The sequence below is a fragment of the Sciurus carolinensis genome, chromosome 11 (assembly GCF_902686445.1).
Source record: "Sciurus carolinensis chromosome 11, mSciCar1.2, whole genome shotgun sequence".
In the NCBI taxonomy this organism is placed as follows: Eukaryota; Metazoa; Chordata; class Mammalia; order Rodentia; family Sciuridae; genus Sciurus; species Sciurus carolinensis.
The window spans coordinates 80,618,855-80,643,268 of NC_062223.1; the positions used below are offsets into that span (position 1 = coordinate 80,618,855).

The 24,414-nt window shown below is 36.6% G+C and overlaps 1 protein-coding gene and 1 pseudogene across 2 annotated transcripts in view; one reads left to right on the forward strand and one right to left on the reverse strand.

The window, feature by feature from the left end:
- Nars2 (asparaginyl-tRNA synthetase 2, mitochondrial) overlaps positions 1-19,542 on the reverse strand; it is a 145,649-nt gene extending 126,107 nt beyond the window's left edge. For both annotated transcript variants that reach the window (XM_047519267.1, XM_047519266.1), the window contains exons 1-4: positions 19,104-19,542; positions 15,629-15,738; positions 10,584-10,704; positions 6,203-6,343 (exon numbers count right to left, since the gene is read on the reverse strand). In XM_047519267.1, the coding sequence (XP_047375223.1) occupies positions 6,203-6,343; positions 10,584-10,704; positions 15,629-15,738; positions 19,104-19,244 (513 nt within the window). In that variant the 5' untranslated portion in view covers positions 19,245-19,542. The remainder of the gene's footprint in view (positions 1-6,202; positions 6,344-10,583; positions 10,705-15,628; positions 15,739-19,103) is intronic.
- On the forward strand, positions 7,442-7,612 carry LOC124960480 (apelin receptor early endogenous ligand-like; annotated as a pseudogene).
- Positions 19,543-24,414: the final 4,872 nt, after the last annotated feature.

Here is a 24,414-nt window from a genome sequence, read left to right on the forward strand (position 1 = left end):
TCAGGCTCTCTAATGCTATTCCTTCATCCTGCTTCTCTAAGTTACTGGTATTGGTTCAATAAACACATGTGCGCACACACACACACACACACACACACACACTCTCTCAACCAAGGCGAATGCATGATAATGCCGCCCATATTATTCAGGGAATGCAAAGTAATCAATATGAAGTTCAGTTATGTGGGAAGAAAACCTCAATGGTGATAAACCATCAAAAAGGAGAAAAATTAAGGCTAATAGGGACTAACAAAATGCACAGCAAAAGAGGCAGAAATGACTAGTGGGAAGTCTCTGTCATTCGATCAATGGCACAATGCACTGCATGTGGCACAGACAGTGCACTTCTTTGGCCTGAGGAATATTCTGAGCAGCATCAAGTCCATCCATCACTGAGGCGCCCAACTGTAGTTCTTCCGATCAACAGTCTGGGACTATTTCCATTAGTGAACCACAAAAGCTGTTGCTAGTAGGATTGAAATAACCCATCAACTTCAAGGCTATACTTCTTTCATTTTGACTATGGATGAAGGCAAAGGTTATAGTGAGTACAGAGATAGAGGTAGCTAAAAATAAATTTACAATACAAAGCCAGAATAGTATGTGTTTAATGCAAAATTTTAGCCTTGAAATCAATACATCTCACATCTTTGCCAAATTCTGCCTATCACTGGTAGAATATAACATCTCCAGGCCTTACCAGGGACTTCCCAAATATGAACTTTTTTTGAATTCAAGAATTCTGGCTACAAGACAAATTATTTAGCCAATGACTTATGATATAGGCTGACTAAATAGTCAAACTATAAATCAAAAGTCTCAGAAAGTATTCATATATATACTTAACCTGAGAGCAATGTGCCTAGAAGTGCTGCATAGAATCATTTATTCCACATGAACGTAGGCAACTACGAGCATAAGTGGAGTAAACAAAGAGAGGAAGTGAAAAATCCAAAGGAAATGAGGGTGGGGAATGGGAGGTAGAAAGAGAGGAGAAAATTTAATGGTTGAAATAAAAAAGTTAGAACTGGTCAAATGCCACCAGGAACAGCACTGTAAATCTGAGGTCAATAACTATATGGGATTCAAAACAAAAATCACACAAGGAGTAAGAACCATTTTTAATACTTAACTAATGCTAAACCTTTCAAAAGGGGTCACTAGCTTTTTTTTTTTTTGGGTGCTGGGGATCGAACCCAGGGCCTTGTGCTTACAAGGCAAGCACTCTACCAACTGAGCTATCTCCCCAGCTCCGGTCACTAGCTTTTTAAGCTTTAAAGCTGCTAGTAAAGCTTATCCAAGTCTCTTAACATTACTAAAAGCTATACCAGAGAGTACAATGAAAGAACAATAAAGCAGTATAAACAAAGTCCAAAAAAGAGAAAGCAGGAGGAAGAACAAAGATAAGATGGAAAGTAAACAGCAAGGAGAGGTGGAATGCCGTCAGCATCTGCTGCCAGCGAGGCTCCCAGTGTCAGGTGCTTATACCACCTCACAGCAAAGGGGTTCCTCAATAGAGACATGAGGGCCAGAAAAGGAGCCAAGAGTAGAAGGAAATGCTTTACCCAACTGTTTAGACTCCACCTGCCACCTCCAAATGAAACAGTTTGACACACATTCTAGAACCAGGTATTTTAGAGGCTCTGAGCATCCAAAAACTCCGAAATTCACATCCTAACTAAGGTCCATACACATCACTCAGAAGACTAATGGATATTTTCCCTTTACATATAACACATAACTGAAATAAATACCGTTATTTAATCAGCATCAATAAGAAATGTGAGAGGAATTGCTAGACACAGGCATGCCATTGGCAACAAAAATCAATGGCAAGAGGAGTCCAAAAAAAACCCCATAAAAAAAAAAAAAAAAAAAAGCAGTCACAGGCACTCAAAAGCACAGCAGTCTGGGGCCATCCAACACAAGGGTTAAAACCACTCCACTCCATGGCAGTTTTTGAAGGACTGCCATCCAGAGGAGACAGCCCCTGAAAGGCACAGCAGTCTTCTATTGCTTCATTTGAAAAAGATGGGCACATGTGCAATCCATTCTAGGAATACTTAGAAAAAATGGGCCAAAAGAGAAAAACTTCAGTTATCTGAAAAACTTGGCTCTTCTAAACAACTCATTTTGAGGACTGGAGACAACTATGTTTTAGCACATGGCATGTATGTCAATCTTATGAGCAAACCAAGTTATATACAAAATATTTTCAATACTAAAACCAAAAGATAAATCTAGATTTTCGAAATGTCCTAACTTAAGAGTACCGTTCAAGTTTCTATTTCTTCCCACATTTTTCACTTTTTACTGATAAATTTGAAATTTATGAAAATTTTACATTTTAATGTAAAGATGTAATGCTTACATCTTTTAGGGAATCTAAAGTAACAAATCAAAGAAACAGTATCAAATACTAGATAATGCATAATTATTATTTTATATGTCCTAGAGTACTACAAGTGACTACTTTAAACAAGTAAATCCTAAATGTCACATATGCAAGTGGGTAACAAAATGAGGCATCAGGATTATATTTTTAGGGCATTATAATTAAAAAGTACATTTATAGCACTCAGAAAGTATCTATTTTTATGATGATCACCAACAGTGTTAAAATTCAAATTATTTTCAACTACTTAAATGTTTTAAAAATTTTACTTATTTTTCTTACTTCACATTTTTCTAGTTTACCCTCTTATTTTTTAAGTGTTCACATATCTGTTAAAGCTGCAAGTAATAAAGAAATGTATGAAGTAGGTCAAGTCTAATTTGTTAATGGCTTGCCAATACCACCACCTTGTGGCCAAAAAATCCATAGAATTGTTTCAGTAGTAAAGCAGGCCACTTTATCAACTGTTGAAGTCTTGAGGAAACATTGTATTTTTAGCTCTGAACAGATTTCATGTTTGTAAGCCATATGGAAGTTGCATAAGAAAGTTTGAGCACATATGTAAACAGACCCTTTCAAATTACAATGGGATGACATTGTATAATGTGATTTATTTCCCTTTGTTTAAGTATGTGACTTAAAGGCATGGTGTTGTCAGTTTCAATAGAAATGAACTCTGATGGAGTTTTTTATTTATAAATTTTATTTATTTATTTTTGGTACCAGGGATTGAACCCGGGGGCACTTAACCACTGAGTTACATCCCCAGTCCATTTTTTTTTTTTTTTTAATTTTGAGATAGGGTCTCACTAAATTGCTTAGGGCCTCACTAAATTGCTGAATTGCTGAAGCTGACCTTCAACTTGTGATCCTTCTGCCTTAGCCTCTCAAGCCACTGGGATTAGAGTCTGTGCCACCCCATCCAGCAGTTGATGGAGCTCTTTTTTTGGGGGGGGGGGGGTACCAGGGATGGAACTCAGGGGTACTTGACCATTGGGCCACATCCCCAGTCCTATTTTGTATTTGATTTAGAGACAGGGTCTCCCTGAGTTGCTTAGTTCCTTGCTTTTGCTAAGGCAGGCTTAAACTTGCAATCCTGTCTCATCCTCCCAAATCGCTGGGATTACAGGTGTGCACCACCATGTTGGGCTGATGGAGCTTTTTAAAGAGCATGAACGCTCTTGGTGAGCTACAGCTGGACTTGGACTACATGAATTTGCATATAGCTCAGGGAAAGGTTATAATGGTAAGCAACCAGGGGAAATTAGCTGAATCTGAAGAAGTAGCATAGGCAAAGTTCCAAAATCACATGAATAACACTTGAGTATTCTCTCTGATATCATTCTGGCCTTTAGTGCCTTCCCACTGACATGAGATGGGGGCCCTTCAACTCAGCACCTTGTTGACCACATTCCACTGTGGCTTTCCCAGATGGAGGGAAATGGTTGAAAAGCAAAGATGAGACAAAATGCCTTTATTCATTAGATCAACCTGCTTGAGTAACACCAACAACCCTAAAAATTAGTGCTTAGTACTCACCTAATACATATCTATGACCAAGATGGAGAAACAGGAATTGAATTTACCTTCCCACCAGAAACAAAAATAGAACAAAAAACAATAAAAACAAAAAACTACCCAAATGAAACAATGATTTTTGGGATACTGGATATTAGACAACAAAAAAGGCACTGATCTCTGAGTGATGGGAAGCAAACGTTGAGCCCTATCAATCAGCCAGCTTACTACACTGAGATCTTTCAGGCCACAGCATAGGGAAGAGGTGGTAAGGTGGGGCCTAGAAGACTCCCTGACTTGAGGAAAGACAGCTGAGACCAATGTGGCTGAAGTTCATGGACACAGTATCAAAGAAGAGAGAACTGGACAGAGAACTCCAGAGATCTGTAGAAGGTCACCTAGGAATATTAGGTAGAGAACTGATCAGTGCCTACAAGGAGAAAATTATCCAAAATGGGGGAAATAACTAAAAAGATTAGAGGGAACAGTGTTTATGTGCTGGTTGGATGTTCCCACAAGCCAGATTAGAAAAATTTGGTTCATAAGGCACGAGGTAGAGTACTTAGTAGCAGGGAATACTTAGTACTAGACTAAACACTGTTCCAGATCTGCTAAACAAAAAATAGAGGCAGACCCCAAAGGATCAACAGTTTTCAAGTAACTTAACTGCATACCAGGACAAAGCTCAAGAAACTTTATAAATATCTAGCACCCAACAAAGTAAAATTCACTATGTCTGGCATCAATCAGCAGGTATGCAAAGAGAGGAAAATATAACCCATGAAACTAATCTATTTATCGATCAAAACTGACCCATAGTCAACTCATGTTAGAATTAAAAGGACATAAAAAGTTTTAAAATTAAAACTGTATTCCATATGCTCAAAAAGCTAAATAGACATGAAAGATATTAAAAAATAGCCCAAAATGAATATCTAGATATAAAATGTATAACGTTTCAGATGAAAAAATACACTGGATAGGATTAACAACAAATTACAACAAATTTTTCACTGCAGGAAAAAAGACTGGTAAGTTTAAAGATATAGTGATAGAAAGGGAGAAAAAACAGCCAAAAGAAATAAACACAGGAAAAAGAATTTTAAGAAAAGAAAAGTATACCAGTGGGCTACGGGTAGTATCAATGCCCTAATATATGGATAATTGCAGTTTCCAAAGGAGGAAAATAACAGAAAAATATTTGTAGTAATGCTGCTAAAAAAAAAGAAAACTTTATGAAAATGATAAACCAAGGACCCAGGAAATTCAACAAACCCTAAATGAGAAGCAAAGAAAACTGCATCAAGGCACATCACAAATTGATAAAATTCAGTTGTTATGGTTTAGATATGAGGTGTCTCCTAAAAGCTCATGTGTGAGACAACACAACAAAGTTTAGTTTGGGCTATGAAAGCCTTAACCTAATCAGTGCATTAATTCACTTGAATGAATTAATGGGGTGGTAACTATAGGCAGGTAGGGTGGTGGCTGGAGGAGATAGGACATGGAAGGGAGGGGGCAGACTTTGGGGTATATTATTTTGTCCCTGGTGAGTAAAGCTCTCTGCTTCCTGACTGTCCCGTCCTGAGCTGCTTTCCTCTGCCACACTCTTCTGCCACGATGTCCTGCCTCACCTCTGGCACAGAGCAATGGAGTTGGCCATCTATGGACTGAGACCTCTGAAACTGTGAACCCCAAATAAACTTTTCCTCCTCTAAAATTTTTCTTGTCGGGTTTTTTGGTCACAGCAGCAAAAAAGCTGACCAAAACATCAATGATAAAGAAAAAAATCTTAAAGTCAGTCAAAGAAAAGAAGACAAGTAATAGAGGAATAAAGATAATGTTGACATCAGATTTCTCACTGGAAGCAATGCAAAGGAGAAGACAGTACCATGGCAACCTTAAAGTACTTAAAGGAAAAAAAACTGTCAACATAGAATTCTGTTCTAAAGAAAAAGTATCATTTGAAAATGAAGAAGAAATAAGGATGTTACAGACATAAAAACTTTCAAAATCATGGATATGCTCATCAACTTGGTTGTGGTGAAGACTTCACAAGTACATATATGTCAAAATTTATCAGACTGCACACTTTACATATTTACAGCATTTATTCCTCAATAAGCTATTATACTACACAAACACATATATGCACACCTGTGGCATCTGATCCTGTACCAAATAAAGGTACTTGGAAAGAACAACTAACAGAACTTTCAGGAAAATGCTCCAGTGTTACAATTATTCAACTTCTTCACAAGAAAGCAAACCTGAAGCAGGGCACCTTACCTTAAAGAAGGAATGAATAGCAGCTGTGGCTTCACTGCGAATCCTCAATATAGAACCCAGAGCATTAGTCCTACACCTAAGGTGAGGATATTGTCTCAGGTACTCCAGAGGATGCCTCTCTTTATATTTGATAGGGAATGCCTGCCAATAAATGAGGGAAAAAAATTAGAAACTAAAAAAACCCTCCCAAGAAACCTGTTTTATAAAATCAGTTTCCAGAGCATTTCTTAAATAGTAGTGCTTCAGAGCAAATAAGATGCTTTCCTTCTTATTTCTTAATGTAACAGATTATAGCCCACATAATTTTTTTTTTTTGGTACGGGGGATTGAACTAAGGGGCACTCCACTGAGACACCTTCCCAGCCCTATTTTGTATTTTATTTAGAGACAGGGTCTCACTGAATTGCTTAGTGCCTCACTTTTGCTGAGGCTGGCTTTGAACTCGTGAGCCTCCTGCCTCAGCCTCTCGAGTCACTGGGATTACAGGCATGCCACACTGTGCCTGGCTCCACATAATTTTTACCAGCTAGTTGAATGGCAAGATAGATTCAGAGAGATGTGGGTTTGAAGTCAGCTTTAGTACTTATTAGCTAAATTAATTAATATAACTGAGGCTCATCTATTATTTACCAAGGTTCTACCCACTAGCTGTCTGTGACTTCTTACAAATAGAGAGGTTAAGCATATAATTATGCAAAACAATCCATGGTTTGGCACACGGGAGTTCAGAATATTGTAAATATTAAAGATTATGTTTTCTATCATTATGCACATGCAGCTGGGGTTCAATTTTAAAATCACACAAAGAAAACAAAGGTTCAAAAGAAAGATAATGGAAAAGTTAAAAGAGTTACACTGGCACACTGCTTTGGTCTTGTCCAATCTTTTCAGGTCTGGTACACATACTTATTTTTATGTCGTATAGAAACAAGTACCATACTTGCCAAGATGAAAATGTAGCCACAAGAACAGATCTCGGATTGTTGGGGGTTCAGAATCCCTAATGTCTGAATACTTTAAATGACACTGAACTGAAGAAGGGAAGAAGGAGGGAGCTCTACCACAGCACAGTGCACCAGTAACCTTGTCTGCTATGATCATTAACCTTCCCGGAAAATGCAGCTGGCAATTTTCTGAGGTTTGTCATTAGAATGTGAGGAGAGACAGACAGACTGCACAGACTATTTACAGATTGCTTTGTTTACTTTAACAACTGCTCCTCTTGTGTGTGGTAGGAAAATGAGATTTCAACAAATTATTTTGTATTTTTAATTTTTAATTTTTATGACGAGTCTCATCCTTATCAACAAACAGACACCAACTAATTTGGCCCTGAGAAGAAAACTGCCCAAAGACAACTGCCTTCAGAGGAGATGTGTGCCTCTCCACTCACGAGTTCCCTTTCCCTGAGATTTCACTACAGCTACCAGAAGAAGAGTAGTGACAGATCTCAACTCCCCCAAAGAGCTGGGACTATGGGGGAACTGCTTAGGCTTCAGAAAGGAATTATCTGAAGGTACTGGGATGGTATTTTAGTTCACAAAACTGCTTTCTTTCCTGGTTATAATTAGAGGAAAAATAACATAAATTCGAAAGTGATTCCAGTCTGAAGCACAATTATTTGCTTGCATACTAAAAGTCTCTTTTTCTATACATTATTATTCTTACACTGATTAAAAAAAAACCCATCTTTTTATGTCTTTAGAACTCTCTAAAGGTAAAAAGTGCAATAATTTAAACTTTTTTCATATTCCTATAATTCCCAAAAAGTATAAGTGTTGTATATGTTTGAGTGATTCCTAAAACATAAAATAAAATAAAGTGCCAAATCTAAAAGCAATTGCATTAACTTGGTTTGCAGAGTAGGAAGAAAATTATTAATTATTTATATTCAGGGACTAAGAAAAAAGCTGTTGTTACCATTCTACTTGACAGATTTTAGTGCTTATAAAAGTATAATTTTTATTTTATGAAGAGTCTTCATTTGAAGTCCTAGAAGAAAGCATAAAATACTAATTGTAGTCCATGTTATTTTAAAAGGGAAATATTCATTTCTCAATTTTTTTTTCATCATGTAATTATAAGAAACCAATGTTTGTTTCCTTGGAAGTTGTTTCATACCTTGGATTATTTTGAATAGATAGTTCCTTAAAGAGACTGAGTTAGTTAACATAAAAAAATACAGTTATGCCAATGAAACCCTAACATGGCAATATTTGTATCTAATAGGTGAGTGTTCATCATTCTGGTAAGCTTTGTTTTGGTGCTGTCCAACCTGTGATTGTGTGATATGCAAATGACAAATCAAAAAAAAATTAGAAATATGATTACCCAAAAAGGAAACTACCCTATCTCAATCTGAATTGTATTGATAACTAGGTATTCCCAAGTGCTTAGATATGTTATTAATCTTTGTTTATTGAAAAAGGTTAGTTAGCTTAGTGACACAAAATTAGTAATTTCTAAGTAAGGAGTTTACAAAATCATACCTTGACTAGAAGTTTTACTTTGTAAACTTTATAGACTGAGAGAAGCCATTAAATCATTAATATTTTTGTTGTTGTTGTTGTAAGTGGGCACAATACCTTTATTTATTTTTTAAAAATACTTTTTAGATGTTGATAGACTTTTATTTTATTCATTTATTTATATGTGGTGCTGAGGATCGAACCCAGTGCCTTACACATGCTAGGCAAGTGCTCTACCACTGAGCCATATCCCCAGTCCCCTAAATCGCTAACCTTCATTTTGCTAAAATAAAAGTTTGCTATTCATATGCAAAGAATCTGATACAGAAAATCTGACAATATTATAGAGTTTGTCTTCCTATCAAAGTTTATTTAAAAGTGTTTTTTGGGACAGAAAGTACTTAATAAGGCTTGAAATTAAATTTATATATAAACAAAATGTCTTATCTCATTATTTAAATTAGATATTGGGCTGGGGAAATGGCTCAGTTGGTAGAGTGCTTGCCTTGCAAGCACAAAGTCCTGGGTTCAATCCCCAGCACCACAAAAAAAAAAAAAAAAAAAAAGGAGGAAAAAAATTAGATATTAATGGGGAATTCCTAAATAATTTTTTGAATAAATTATAATTCCTTTCCACAAGTACATCTGACTAGAAACATAAGCTACTGTTAATTTTATTTATGTTTAAAACAAACTCATTTGTATACCATGCATAAAAAACACTTTATACAATTCAGATACATCTTGTTCAATAAAGCCTATATTTTTTCAAGTACAAATTCTCATATTCAAAGAAAAGCAATTAAAAATCAGCATTAGTAATGTAAAGTAATTAAATGGCATAGATTTCTGCTCCTAATAATTGTTTAATAAAACACTTGGTGATTTAAAAAAAGAATAAAGAAAAACAAGGGAAGGAGAAGGTACCAACACAACATCAACAGAATACAAGAGAGAACAACTTAAGAATAATAAAACACATGGCAAATTTTTAATAAGCATAGACCCTTCCAAGAAAGCAAAAACAAAAATATTTAGCTTCTTTATTCCTCTTGATTTCCAAATTATTTCACAATCTATTTTCCAGAAATCTCAAAATTTGATTCTCAATTTTATGTCAAAATTTCTTGAAAAATTATTCAGAATGACATTTTAAAAGAAAATTAGACCATTTTCTTTCTTATTTCCTTACATTTAATTTTTCCTATTTTTCTAAGGTACCAAAAATGAATTTAAATGATACAATTTCCTTAAAATCTCATTTTTTTGCACATTAATATTTGAAGATAATTATGGCAAAGACAGAGAGGAGTCAAATGGCTAGAATATAAATTTCATATGTGCCACAAATTTCACCAGGGTGAGCCTTATTTTCTCCATCATTGTAAATGTATTCCCTCTAACCTCTTTATCAGGCTTATAAATATAAAGCTTTAACAAGAGTCTTGGAAAAACAGATATAAACGTGCCTTAACATAGAACTTCTTGTCTCTACACAGCCCAAGCATTACAACAGTCCAGATCAGCACCATTCAATAGAACTTTCTGTGATAAATGGGAATGTTTTCTACCTGTGTCACATTTGAACAATTAATGCCACCGAAGAACTGGACTTCTTAACCTTAGCATGGATCTGCATTGTGGATGACTGGGCGTGCTTATAAAAGCTGTGAGATCCAATTGTGATAGGCACTAGAGATGCACAGATTAATACTTAGCCCCCACTGATAAGACTAAGTCATCTCTGTAACAATTTTGCTACTATCTCTACAGATTATGCCCTGTTTCAATTATCAGGGAAGCACAACTGAAAAATGTTCTAAGTACCATTTTCCCAATATTCACACTTAAAACAGACTGTTAATACTTTAATTAAGCCTAAATAGTCTGAACGAAAGTATCAATAAGCATACCTTGGCATCACAATTTCCAATAACTTCAATTTTTTCTGCCTTCAGTTCCACATTTTGTCTTTTGGAAGGACTTTTTATCAGCTGCCCTAGGACTTCCACAGAACTCCCAAAAGTCAATACTCTAGATTAACCAAAATAAATAGGATATTATTATGTATAAATTTTCTTTTAATAAAAATCTTGCTATTAAATATAACTTTTGTCTTAATACAAATCTTGCTATTAGAACATTAAAATACTTAGTAATAGAAGTATTTACCCCCAATTGAGTTAAAGAATCTTCAGAATCTATGGAAGCTCTGTTGCATACCCAAATTATGAAAATGATTTCCATACATTTTATGGGAACAAATAGAGTTAAGGATTTGCATAGACGTATTTGGAATTAAGGAGCTATATAATTATCCTTATCTAAAAATAAATTGGCCAAAATACTTTTTAACATATTATAGATTATATGTAAGGTCCAATGAAATCAGAATCAGGTCTGTAGTTCTGTTGATAATTCCCTGATTTTGATAATGTGCTATAATAACACGTTATCCTTGGGAAAGCCAGGTAAAATGTACATGAAACTATTTCTGAAATGATTAGATTAAGTACATGTACTATTTCTACAACATATTTTTAAGTTTACTTATTTATTCATTTAAATTTACCCAGCTGATAGTGTGAGCACATACAGACTACCTTCTGGGTAATAAGTGTGTATTCTAGTGCAAGTTTATCCACAAACTGATTGTATGACTCTTAGAGAAAGTGATGTATACTCATTTGCTTTAAGAATTATCTATTAAGAAGGGGGGGATGATCTAAGTGGTTATGTATTTATTCTAGTTCTAACATTTCATAATTACAATAAATATGGTAAGTGCCTTCTTTAATAGACTATTAAAATATTATAATACAATAAAGTAATACAATAAACTGTATCAAAAAATGTATCAGGAGATTCCCCAGTTTTGTTTGCTTGCTACACTTAATATATGCTATATACTATTGCTTTTTAAAATTTATTTTTTAAAATCTTCCCTTTGCTCCTCCATTATCCATCCTTGATCAGTGCTTTCCACACACACATGGAGATGAAATTCCCTGTGGTATATTTATATATGCACATGTGATTTTGTTAAAATCATTCTGCATTACCTCTTTCCTATCCCTTCTCCTTCCTTCTCAATCTTCATCTTCTACTCCACTTATCTTCCCTATATCTTTATGAGAGCCCATCCCTGCCCCCTTCTCCTTCTTTTTTTAAAAAATATTTTTAGTTATAGATAGACACAAAATCTTTATTTTATTTATTTATTTTTATGTGGTGCTGAGGATTTGTTATGGTTTGGATGTGAGGTGTCCCCCAAAAGCTCACATGTGAGAAAATGCAGGAAGGTTCAGGGGAGAAATGATTGGGTTGTAAGAGTTTTAACTCAGTGAATTCATCCCTGATGGGATTAACTGAAGTGGTAGGATGTGGCTAGAGGAGAATGGAATTTAGGCACGACTCTTGGGTATATATTTTGTATCTGTAGAGTGGAGTTTCTCTGCTTCCTGATGATGTAAGCTGCTTCCCTCTGCCAGGATTATCCACCAAGATGTTCTGCCTCACCTAGAGCCCCAAGGAATGGAGCTGGCCTTCTATGGATTAAGACCTCTGAAACCATGAGCCCTCAAAAAACTATTCCTCCTCTATAATTTTACTGGGCAGATCATTTAGTCATAGCAGCTAAAAAGCTGACTAAAATAGGATTGAACCTAGTGCCTCGCACATGCAAGGCAAGCACTCTACCACAGAGCTACAATCCCAGCCTCCTTCTTTTTCTTATTTTGCTCTAGCTTTCACATATGAGAGAAAACATTTGGTCCTTGATTTTTTGAGTCTGGCATTTTCACTTAGCATGATGTTCTTCAATTCCATCCATTTACCAAAAAAGGCCATAATTTTATTCTTCTTTATAGCTGAGAAAACTCATTGTGTATGTATGTATGTATTACATTTTTTAAATTTATCTACTGACAGGCATCTGCTGATTCCATAATTTGGCTATTGCAAATTATGTTGCTATAAACATTTAAGAAGCTACATCACTAAAGTATGATGATTTTAGTTTGGGATAAATAACAAGGAGTGGAATAGCTGAGCACATGGTGGTTCCATTTCTAGTTTTTCAAGGAATCTCCATACTGCTTTCCAGAGTGGTTGTGCTAATTTACAGTCCTACCAACAATATGAGTATACCTTTCCTCCCACATCCTCACCAGCATTTATTATTCTTTATAGTCTCAATAATTGTAATTCTGACTGGAGATGGAATGTTTGTGTAGTTTGGATTTGCATTTCTCTGACTGCTAGAGATGAACATTTTTTCATATATTTGTCAGTCATCTTTGTTTTTACTCTTGAGAAACATCTGTTTAATTCTTTGCCCATTTATTTATTGGATTATTTGTTTTGGGGTTCTTTATATATTTTGGTTATTAATCTCCTATCAAAGGAGCTGCAGGCAGATATTTTTCTCCCATTCTGTAGGCTCTCTCTTCAGGTTCTTAATTGTTTCCTTTGCTGTGCAGAAGCCTTTTAATTTGATGGTACCCCACGTATTGGTTCTTGGTTTTATTTCGTGAGCTTCAGGGGTCTTGTTAAGGAAGTCAATACCTGTACCAATATGATAGTGTTGACCCTATGTTTTTTCCTAGTAGCTGCAGAGTTTCTGGGTTAATTCCTAGGTCTTTGATTCACTTTGATTTGACTTTTGTGTAGGGTGAGAGAGAGAGATCTATTTATATACTTCTACATATAGATACCCAGCTTTCCAAGCACCATTTGTTAAAAAGGCTATCTTTTCTGCAACATATATTTTTTGGCACCTTTGTCAAGTATCAGATGGCTGTTAAGTATGTGAATTTGCCTCTGTGCTTTTATTCCACTGGTCTTCCTATCTTTTTTTTTTTTTTTTTTTTTGTACTAGGAATTTAACTCTGGGATGTCATGTCGCTGAGCTACAATTCTTTTTAAAATTTATTTTGAGATAGGGTCTCCCTAAGTTGCTAAGTTCCTCACTAAGTTGCTGAGGCTGGCCTTGAACTTGTGATCCTCCTGTCTCGGCCTCCTGAATTGCTGGGATTACAGGTGTGTGCCACCACATTCGGGTTCATGTATATTTTGATGCCAATACCATGCAGTTTTTGTTACTGTAGCTCTGTAATATGATTTGAGATCCAATATTGTGATGCTTCCTATATAGCTCTTCTTGCTCAGGATTGCTTTGGATACAATAGTTCTATTATTCTTCCAGATGAATTTAGGACTGTCTTTTCTAGTTATGTGAAGAATGTTATTGGTATTTTGATGGCAAATTTCACTGAATCTGTATATTGCTTTTGGCCATTTGGACAATATTAATTCTGCCTATCCAAGAACACCAGAGGTCTTTCTACCTTCTAAGATCTTCTTCAATTTCTTTCTTCAGTGTTCTATAGTTTTCATTGTAGAGATCTTCCATCTCCTTGGTTAGATCAATTCCCAAGTATTTTATTTTATGAGGTTATTGTAAATAAAATGGTTTTCCTAATTTCTTTCTCAACAAAATCATTGTTTCCTTTTAAAATTTATTCTTATATAATTCATATGAGTAAGATTGTCCACTACTATATCAAGAAGAGAAAACCTGATAAATCTTTCATCAAAACTTCAGTGTTTCAAGATGCTCTGACTTAAAATATGCACTAACTGACATGATGAATTTTCTCCTGGGTACCCTTAAGAATACCTCAAAGAGGTGGGTAATCATCCTCTGGAATCTCTAAAATTTAGATACCATTTGACATACTCATGTAATTGCTACACTGATAGACATTATCAGAAAAACTACAAACTTTTCACATCGGAACAATTTTGTTTTTCTGCTCAGTTGACCAAAGAGTCTCAGACCCATGAACCTATTTAATATGTGAAAAAGCATTAATCCTAACCATACTTGGAATAGCAAAGAAGTCTTATTTTAACAAATTAGTATAATATTCTATTCTTCATAACTTACACCCTAACATAAAAATGGTGTTAGTTTTGTTGGCTGCTATGACAAATGCCTGTAATCCAAGTTATTGGGGAAGCTGATGCAGGAAGATTGCAAATTCAAGGCCAGCCCAGGCAACTTAGCTAGATCTTATCTCAAAATAAAAATAAATAAATAAACAGGTCTGGGATAAGCCAGGCAGAGTGGTGCATGCCTATAATCCCAGTGACTCAGGAGGCTAAGGCAGGAGGATCACAAGTTCAAGGCGAGTCTTAGCAACTCGGTGAGACCCTCGACAACTAAGTAAGACTCTGTCTCACAATAAAAAATAAAAAGGACAGGGGATGTAGCTCAGTGGTAAAGCTCCCTGGAGTTTAAGCCTAGTACCAAAAAAAAAAAAAAAAAAAAAAAAAAAAAAAAAAAAAAAAATATATATATATATATATATATATATATATATATGATGGGGATGTAGCTCAGTGATAGTAGGCCACTTTCTTCTTCTACTACCTAGTAGTACTAGGGGGAAAAAAAAGGGCGTTACTTTTAACATCTGATAACAAAACATAAAAATTTCTTCCATTTATCATCCAATAAGCAATAATTGGTTACTTTGTCAGCACTGTGCCAGAATGCAAAAATGAATGAAAAACCATTCCTAATTTCAAGGAGTCCTTATTCAAAGAAGCAGTCCAGTAATAATATAGTTGATTATCATTCAATATAATATATTTCATAACAGAGCTGGGTACAGGATGTATGCGACCACAGAGGAGGGTCATCTACCACAGTCAAGGGATGGGAACGTCAGATGATGCCTAAACTGGAACTGGAAAGACAGGTGAGGAAGAGGTTGTATCAGGCAGGAATGGCAACATGAATAAGAGCCTGAATGTAAAAAGGAGCAGAACAGCTTAGGGGAGCTGCCAGAAGAGAAGGAAGACTGAAGATAAGTAATCATTGAATTAGGGAGGTGGGGAACACTGCAGAAGAAGAAAGAAAGTCAAAGAACTCAAAACGACAACAACTTACCCACTGTCAAAGCTTGAATCTGCAACAATCTGAAGGCTTTCCAAAGATGACCCATCATTTACATGCAGGAACAAGACTTCCTTCTGGGATCGGATAGATCGAACCCATCCCTAAACCAGAGAAAGATTTCTAAATGTGAGCTTAAATACACAAACACTTTATATTTTCATTATACATACAAAAAAAGCTAAATGAAAGAAAAAAATGTACAATCTTGCCTTAACATTATCAGCTGCATAAAACGAACTGCTTTCTGTTTACCAATATGCACACATAATCTTAAATGGTTTTTATCACAAGGAGATACACCCTTTGGCATTCCACCTTTTGTTCTATTTTGTTAATGAAGCTCATCATTTTCAACATTTGCCAAATATTCATCAAGTTGATGAGTGCAATTTACATAACCAATCTCTTTAATATTGGCTTTTCTAATGACAATGACAAATAACAGGGTTTATATCTTGGCACCTTTTTCCTTATATCTAATTCTAGATTATGTAATATAGACTAGAAATATCTTTACAGGATTTTGATTCTTTCACAAAGTATCACGCAAAAAAAGATACCCCAAAATATCTCATAATGAACACATATTAAGTAATACACAAACTTTCAAAGATAGTCTTAATTTGTACAAGAGAGATGCTTTCAAGTAGGCCAGTAACACTAAAACAGCTCTCTCAAATACACCCAAATTAAATTTGGTGTTAGGAGTTAGGAGGGAATAACTAGTCTCCTAGTAGACACCAAACAATTGTGGAGTGTCCCATAACTATAAAGTAAATGAATACAGGTCAACATTCATGCTTGAGAAAAGCAAGAGATTATCCTACACAGAAAAACTATTGATCATTTTCTGTATCTGGCTATAATCTACAGAAGCTGTTAAAGCACCTATCTCTTACTTGCATTTCCATAAAGCTTTAAGGGAAAAAAACATGCTTACTTATTTTAGAGTATATTGTCAGGTACACAGCTGAGATTCCGAAAATGCTTTACTACCTTCATATAGCATCTCATTTCCTTCACATAATTAACTCTAAGGATTATCATACCTATTTTACAAGCAAAGAAACTGAGGCTCAGAGAAGTTAAGCAACTTGTTAAAGACAGCTGGTAAGGGTTAGACTTGAACCCAAGTCTATTTGATTAGAAAGTCCTTGATCTTTGTGAGGACTCCATAGAATGAAGTGTAACTTGTTTCAGACTCAAGCACAAGGTACTTCACCTCATCACACTTCCCCAGAGGCACCTGCTTTTTGGTCATGCTCAATCAACAGTAATTTCTGAAGCACCACTCTCTCATTTTTACTTGTTAGTACTTGTTAACATTCATTAAGCACTTTGTAATGTGCCAAGTTCTTTATAAATATTATGCTTTATAAATATTATGTTACTTAATTCTCACAAGAAGTAAATGATGTGGTTAGAATTAACTTTTTTTAAATGAAGAAACATTTAGAGACATTAAGAAATGAGTTCAGGTCATAGGTACCAACTAGTACTGCTGCGATTCAAATACAGTTATTACTTCAAGTTTATGTTCTTATCAATAAGCTTTTCTGGAATGCATTTCCACCCCATCCCCAGTTCCTCTGCTTGGGGGACACATCCTTGTGCAATTTCCACTCCATCCTAGATTATCTGGGGAATACATCCTTCAGGACTCAGCTGAAATGTCACCCCATATAAGAAGTCTTCCTTGACCTCCTCATAGGAGAAATTCCATGTTTCTCAGAGCTTCATATGTAGATCTTTAATAATAATCACACCACTGAGGACTAGGACTGTCCAACGAAAATATAATGTGAGCTACATTAGTGATTTTCAAGTTTTTAGGGCCACATTAAAAAGAAACAGATGAAATTAATAATATATCTTATTAACCAGTTATGCCTAAAAATACTATCAACATGAAATTGATATTAAAATATATTGAAGTCGAACACAGTGGCACATGTCTGTAATCCCAACTACTCAAGAGGCTGATGCAGGAGGATCACAAGTTCAAGGTCAACCTGGGCAACTTAAAGACATCCTGTCTCAAAACTTTTTAAAAAAGGGCTGGTGTATCAGTGGTAGAGTGCCTGCCTAGCATGTGTGAGGCCCTGGGTTCAATTCCCAGTACTGCAAACAAATAAACAAAAAACATGAACCCCACATGTATATAGACATACAAGAGAAAGAGATGGAGAGACTGCATTCTTTTTTGCTCTTCACAATTATTATGTATATTGGGGCTGGGGTTGTAGTTTAGTGTAGAGCACTTGTCTAGCATGTGTGAGGCACTGGGTTCAATTCTCAGCACTGCACACAAAAATAAATAAAGGTTCAACAATAACTAAAATTTTTTTTCCTAAAATTATCATGCATTTTATACTTACAACACATCTCAGTTCTGGCTCATCACATTTCAAGTGCTTAGAGCCACAAGTGGTTGTTATCTTCCTTATTAGATGGAAAGCATTAAATTCTGTTCTTTCCATCTTTGATTTTTCTTTTGACTAGCACACAAAAGGTATCATTTATGTATCCCAAATTAACAGATAAATGCAAGTAAAGTTTTTGAATTGGATCATGGAAAGGATATGAAACCCACATAAATGTATACAGAAGCAGATCGTAACACTATAAACAGCAAGGATATATGAAGACACCAAAATAACAGTTATCAGTGTGTTTCAGTAATCCAATGAGAAACCGTCAACTACCTTGCTTAACCTGCTCCTTTAAGGAAGATAGGAAATAACAGTGGCTAACATTTATTGACTAAGGGCTTCTCTTCTAATTTCTTATACCCGTTATCTCAATTTTCAGGATTCCATGAAGTAGAGACTATTATATGTTTTCATAAAAAGAAATTTATGTTTAGAGTGCTTAAGTGACACGCCCATAATTAACAAGTTACTTAGGAGAGATTTAAACTTACACAGCTCCACCCCAGAACTCTTTCAAACTGCTACATTCCATTCTTTCTCCTAATTTATTAAACATAAGTTACACGGAGGCGCAATTTTAAGCACTAAGGTGGCTAAAAGCTGAATCAAAGTCCTGGTTTAGTGGAACGGGTATTTACTTTACTGTCAGTCATGTGAATATCAAATCGGGTAAGGCAGTTTTTGCCCTCAAAGGGCTAGAGCAAGACAAATATTATAAGATAAAGAAAAGGATATTATAAGATAAAGAAAAGGACCCTGTTCACTTACACTTTTCTGAATGATTAACAAGTTTTGCAGGTCATGCCCTGGTATCTTGAAAACTAACTTCACAATCACCAGGGCAGTTTTGCAAAAAGTTAACGGTAGGTATCCGGAGGACTAAGAGAGGTCTGAACTCCCACTATACCTATACTTTCTAACTTTTCTCTGCTGGTCGTTCTGTCTGACCCAACAACACAAAGTAAAGCGAGATGTGGATGTGCCACCTAAGTCTCTAAAAGAAAGAAAGAAAAAATCCCTTTCCACACACCCACCTGGACCTTAACGCGCTCCCCACTCGCGTTATGGGACCCAAGAGCGTCCCGCACGCTCAGTCTGGAGGAAGGTCTGTGCCTGGGGCAGGGAGCAGTGGAGCAGGAGCGCAGGGCTCGAAGCAGACACCGGGTCAAAAGCATGGCGCGGGCGCCCCGGGTCACCACGGGACCTGCCCGGGCCCCAGCGGGTTCGGACACTGCCTGCAAGGGCCCTCCTTTTCAGCTGCTCCCCTGTTCACGGCCGCAGCCCTGTCCTCAGGCGCTGCAAGCCTCCAGCTCTACCCAGAACGACTCCGCTTTCTACTTCCCAACACGGAAAAAAAGACATGCACACTCGGCAAATGCCAAAACCAAACCACGCTCCCGAGCAGACCGCGCGACCCGCTGCCGCAAACTAGCAGTAAAAGCACACCCCTCAGCCGCGGGGCCACACGCGCTCCCACTGGCCCTACGTCACCACGCCAACGTCGCGTGTCATCACGCTACGAGGAGACAGAGAGGAGCGTGCGTCCCTGTGTCCTCGAGCTAAGGAGGCGGGGCGGAGGTGGGGGGCGGGGTCAGGAGTCGAGAGGGGACTCGGCTAAGGCAGAACCCGGTTGTAGGCGTTTTCCCGGGGAAAAGCAGGGAGTGCAGCGGGGGTGAAACCTTGAGAGTGTCATTCCTAAAGCTTTCAGGGAGAACCGAGAACACCTGAGAGGCAGGGGGTGACTGATGCAGAGGGAATGCAGCCGGAAGAAGACTTAATTGTTGAGAGTAGGAACCTGAGGGTGTCAGTCGTTCCTGGGTTCTGAGCACAGGAAAATCCGAGGCTGTCCCTGAACAAATCACAGTTGGGTGCTATCAGACATCTAAACAGACAATTACAGAAAAGGGTGATCAGGTGCCTTCAAAATCTAAGCTGTGATACCAGAGATGGCTTTCGGGAGAAGGTAGTCCTATGACAGGATATAGTTAAGAGGAACTAAAGAGACCTTAAATACAGGAGTCAGAGGAGGCATGAGGGGTGAAGATGATGGAGAGAGAATGGAGGATTCACAAGCGTTGCCTGCCAGCATCTTGGAGTCTCCCTTTTTCCCAACACAGTTATCTGCATTTGTTTCATCTGAAAATAATGACCCTTTCATATAGTCAGCTATATTCTAAATTTATACCAAAAAAATAATTTTCCCCATAACTCAGTGAAGTTCATGAAAGCATTTTTATCTTGTTAAACAATAAAGATAGAAGTGAGAGCTAGTTACTTAAAGTTGCCACTGTTATATCCATTTTACAGATAAGAGAATTTAGACATAGAAAGAATAAATGACCTGTTCGATGATACAAGATTTAAGTCCAGAAGTCCTGACTATGCACTAAACTATCATGCTACATAGCGTTTCAAGGTGTAAATTAAACAGTGATCCCTTCCATGAAAAAGCTTATGGTCTAGAGAGGGAGATTGGCAAGAAAAGAGATCACTGCAAAATAAACCAGTACACGTAGATGGATGTGATGAGTGGAGTGGTAGTCTATAGAAGGAGATAATTGAGCTGAATTTTTTTTAAAGGATCAGAATTTTACCAGATGGGATGTAAGAAAATTTCCTGTCTGAAGATGAACAGGAAAAGTTGTCAGGGGCTGGGGTTATAACTCCATGGTAGAGTGCTTACCTAGCACATACGAGGCACTGGGTTTGATCCTCGGCACCACATAAAAATAAATAAATAAAATAAAGGTATTGTATTCGTCTACAAGTAAAAAAAATTTTTTAAAAAGTTGTAGGGAGGACAAATGACTTAAAAGGATTGTACAGCAGGTCATGGTGGTACATGTCTATAATCCCAGCAACCCAGGAGGCTGAGGCATGAGGATCTTAACTTCAAGTCCAGCCTTGGCAACTTAGTGAAACCCTGTCTCAAAATAAAAATAGGAAGTGTGGGATATAGCTCAGTGACAGAATACCCAGGGTTTGATCTCTAGTACCACAAAATAAATAAAAATAAATAAAGGATTGTACAACTGTTCTCAAGACAGACTAGAAAATATCTTGAACACTTCTTGAACCTCGAGAAAAGAAAAATGTAAACTTATTGTCTTCAGAATGGTGGCCTTTGAAAAAAATAAGTATGTCTTTGGTGAGTTGGTTTCGAAATCTGGAAAACAAGGTTTGTTCCCTATGTTGAGGTGTATCCCAGTGCAAACCTGGTTTTTAACTACACCTACTCTTTCCAAGTGATCAGACATAGCAATGAATTGGTTCACTTTCTTCTCGGGCTATTTTTCTGTCTTGCCTTCATTCTCCCTTCTCTCCCCCATACCACAGGATGATATGCGTTAAGGAATGGGGATTGAGTTCCAGAGAGTGGGGATCTTGACTTCTTTTACCCTACTTCTTTAAGCCTAAGGGTTATTTTGTAAATAGGGACTACAACCTAGTAATATGGTAAAGAAAAGGGAAATCAGTGGGTGAATCTGAAAATTAGCAATGGTTAATTTAAATATATATATAAAGTTTACTACAGCATTCATGGTTCTGGTGCTGAGTTCAAATCACCACCTGTATCTTGTTCTATATCAAGTTGTATCTTCTTGTTTAGTTTTGTTTTCAATGTTAGATTCACACTTTCCATTTTAGATTCATCACATTCTAAACAGTAGCCAGAGTGATGTTTCTAAAATGAATATCTTACCCTGTTAGCAATAATGATGACTAGTGTGTTATAGAATGCCTATTATGTGGCAGGAACACTTTATGTATTAAAACATTTAATCATCACAATAGCCCTTTCGGGTAGGGATAGTAACACCACTCCCAGGGTTAGGAGAAACTAAAGCTCAGAGAGTTTTCATTGCTTGCACCAAGTTACACTAGCAGTCTGGTTCCAGAGTCAATACACTGGTCCATTTTGTTCAGTAATTAAACAATCCTTGAATTGCTCCCCCTGCAACGTGAAGATTTACCATCTATAGCATGCCTACCAGCCTCTCTCTGATTCATGGAGTTCTGTGAAGGGCCCTGGATGAGGAACGGGAGTGAAATGTCCTTATTGTTACCCTTTGATACTTTGGGGAATATTTTGGGGCATATGCAACAAATAGTATCAGCATTATTCATCAGCTCTGGGAATGTTTTAATCAAGTTCTGCATGGTAGGTTTTATCTTAATCCAGAAATTTACTGTAGTTTCTTCTCCTGTTCTAAATAAATTTGTACTTCAATATTTATAAAGTTTTATACTTTTTCTTAGAGAGAATCCTTCCAATTAAGGAAAGCTCATATTCCATGGAAATGGATCTCCCTTTGATCACAGAACACTGCAGTAAACATATTGGACACATTTGAAAGCATTTCCCTGGCTCATAAGCCTAGAGAATATGCATCTTCAGCTTTACTGGGTACTGCCACTTTGCTCTCCACTGATGGCTCCAATTTATATACCCTCCAGCAGGCTTATGACAGCTCCCAGAGTTCCACACCTTCAATGAGAATTCAGTCAGACTTTCTAACGAAATTTCATTAGTCAACTCTGAATCCCAAAATAGAACATTCAAGATTAATTTCATCTCTTTTCTGTACATTTCTTTTAGGTGCAGGCCTTCAGAGTGCATAAGAATCTCCTGCAAAAGAAAAGAGGAGAGAGAGGGAGAGAGAGAGAGAGAGAAAGAGAGAGAGAGAGAGAGAGAGAGAGAGAGAGAGAGAGAGAGAGAATATGAATGAATGAGTATGAATATGAATCACCTGCAGGACTATTAAAATGCAGATTTTCAGGTTTCTGGGTCTCCTGCCCATTGATTCTGATTTACTTTGAGAAACATTGCTTGCTTTGTGATTGGGTTTTGTCCTTTTCTTGATCTCAGGAGGCCCTTACTTTGAACTTCTTTTCTTATACAACATTATCTTCATCACCTTCATCATCATTTTAAATTCCTAATTTATGTTCAGAGAAGCCGTAACAACTATAGTCTAAGCTGCCTTTTAGGTTTTGAATGAGGGTAATGTCAGAGGGGAGCGAGTTGAGTAGGACCTCTGAGTACAGAAGGAGTCCCTCCCTCTGCTGGCTCTGCAGACCCCACAACACCCAACCACGCCCTTCCAGCCTACTGCATTTTAGTAACCTTAACCTTCTTTAGATGTACAGTTAAACTGGACATAAACCCAAGCCCCCTTAAGCCAATATTTTTAAACTGTGGTCTTGATGAGTAGGCTTACATATCGAAATAGTAAAATCATAATAATGATTCACCAAATCGATTTAGTAGATTTTTTTTTTTTTGGTCCTGGGGATTGAACCTAGGGGTGCTTTACCACTGAAACACATCCCCAGCCCTTTTTGTTTTTTATTTTGAGTTAGGGTCTCATTAAGTTACTGTGACTGGCCTCAAACTTGCAACCCTCCTGCCTTAGCATCCTGATAGTGGGTATTTTTTTAAGGACACATTTATTCTGCATCATAATGGAACTGTCACATTCAGCATTCAGTAGCATGGGTAAAAAAAAAGTCTACATTAGAAGACTTTGTTGGCATGCTTTACACTTTCCACAGGACAGAAGCTAATCTATTGGGTTTTGATAAACAGAATAGGAAGGAATTTTAAAACTCCATGTAGGGTTAGGAATGTGGCTCAGTGGTAGAGTGCTTGCCCAGCATGTATGAAGCCATGTGTTCAACCCCAAGCACTGCCAAAACCAAATAAGAACAATCCAGTAATAATTACTATTATTCAAGTAGTAGTAGTAATTGCTGTTTGATGAAATGTCTAGTAGACAAGATGCAAAATATAATTCTTCCATAGATGGGCAAGAAAGAATTTGAAAACCGCTGCCCTGAACCCCTACCATGTTGCCCCAGTGAATAGAATTAGGCTGCAGCCTAATTCTCCTAGTCAACCTCCAAGAAAAGGTCTGGTTATTTCAGAATACAGATACTTCATGGAACTTTTATATACAACATGTTTTTAATGTTTTCTCTGAAAAAAATCAAACAAATTTTATTCCTATTTTGATAAAAATACTGCAGAAACAAAAAATTGTAGGCAGCAACAAATGACATAAAAAAATATTTTCCTCACCATCCTATTTCCATGTACCATTCTTGGTGGTAGTTACTACCTATTTTTACATAAATTTTCTAGACACATAAAATATACATGTGTATATGCATATATGTATGCATATGCATATATGCCATTAAATATGATCCACTTGTTCTACATCTTTTTGTTTACTGTATTTTACCTAAATGTAAAACATCTATATTACTTATAATAGAAGCATGTAACTTTATTATATGGAAAATTATACTTCATTTAACATTTTTCCTACTGTGGATATT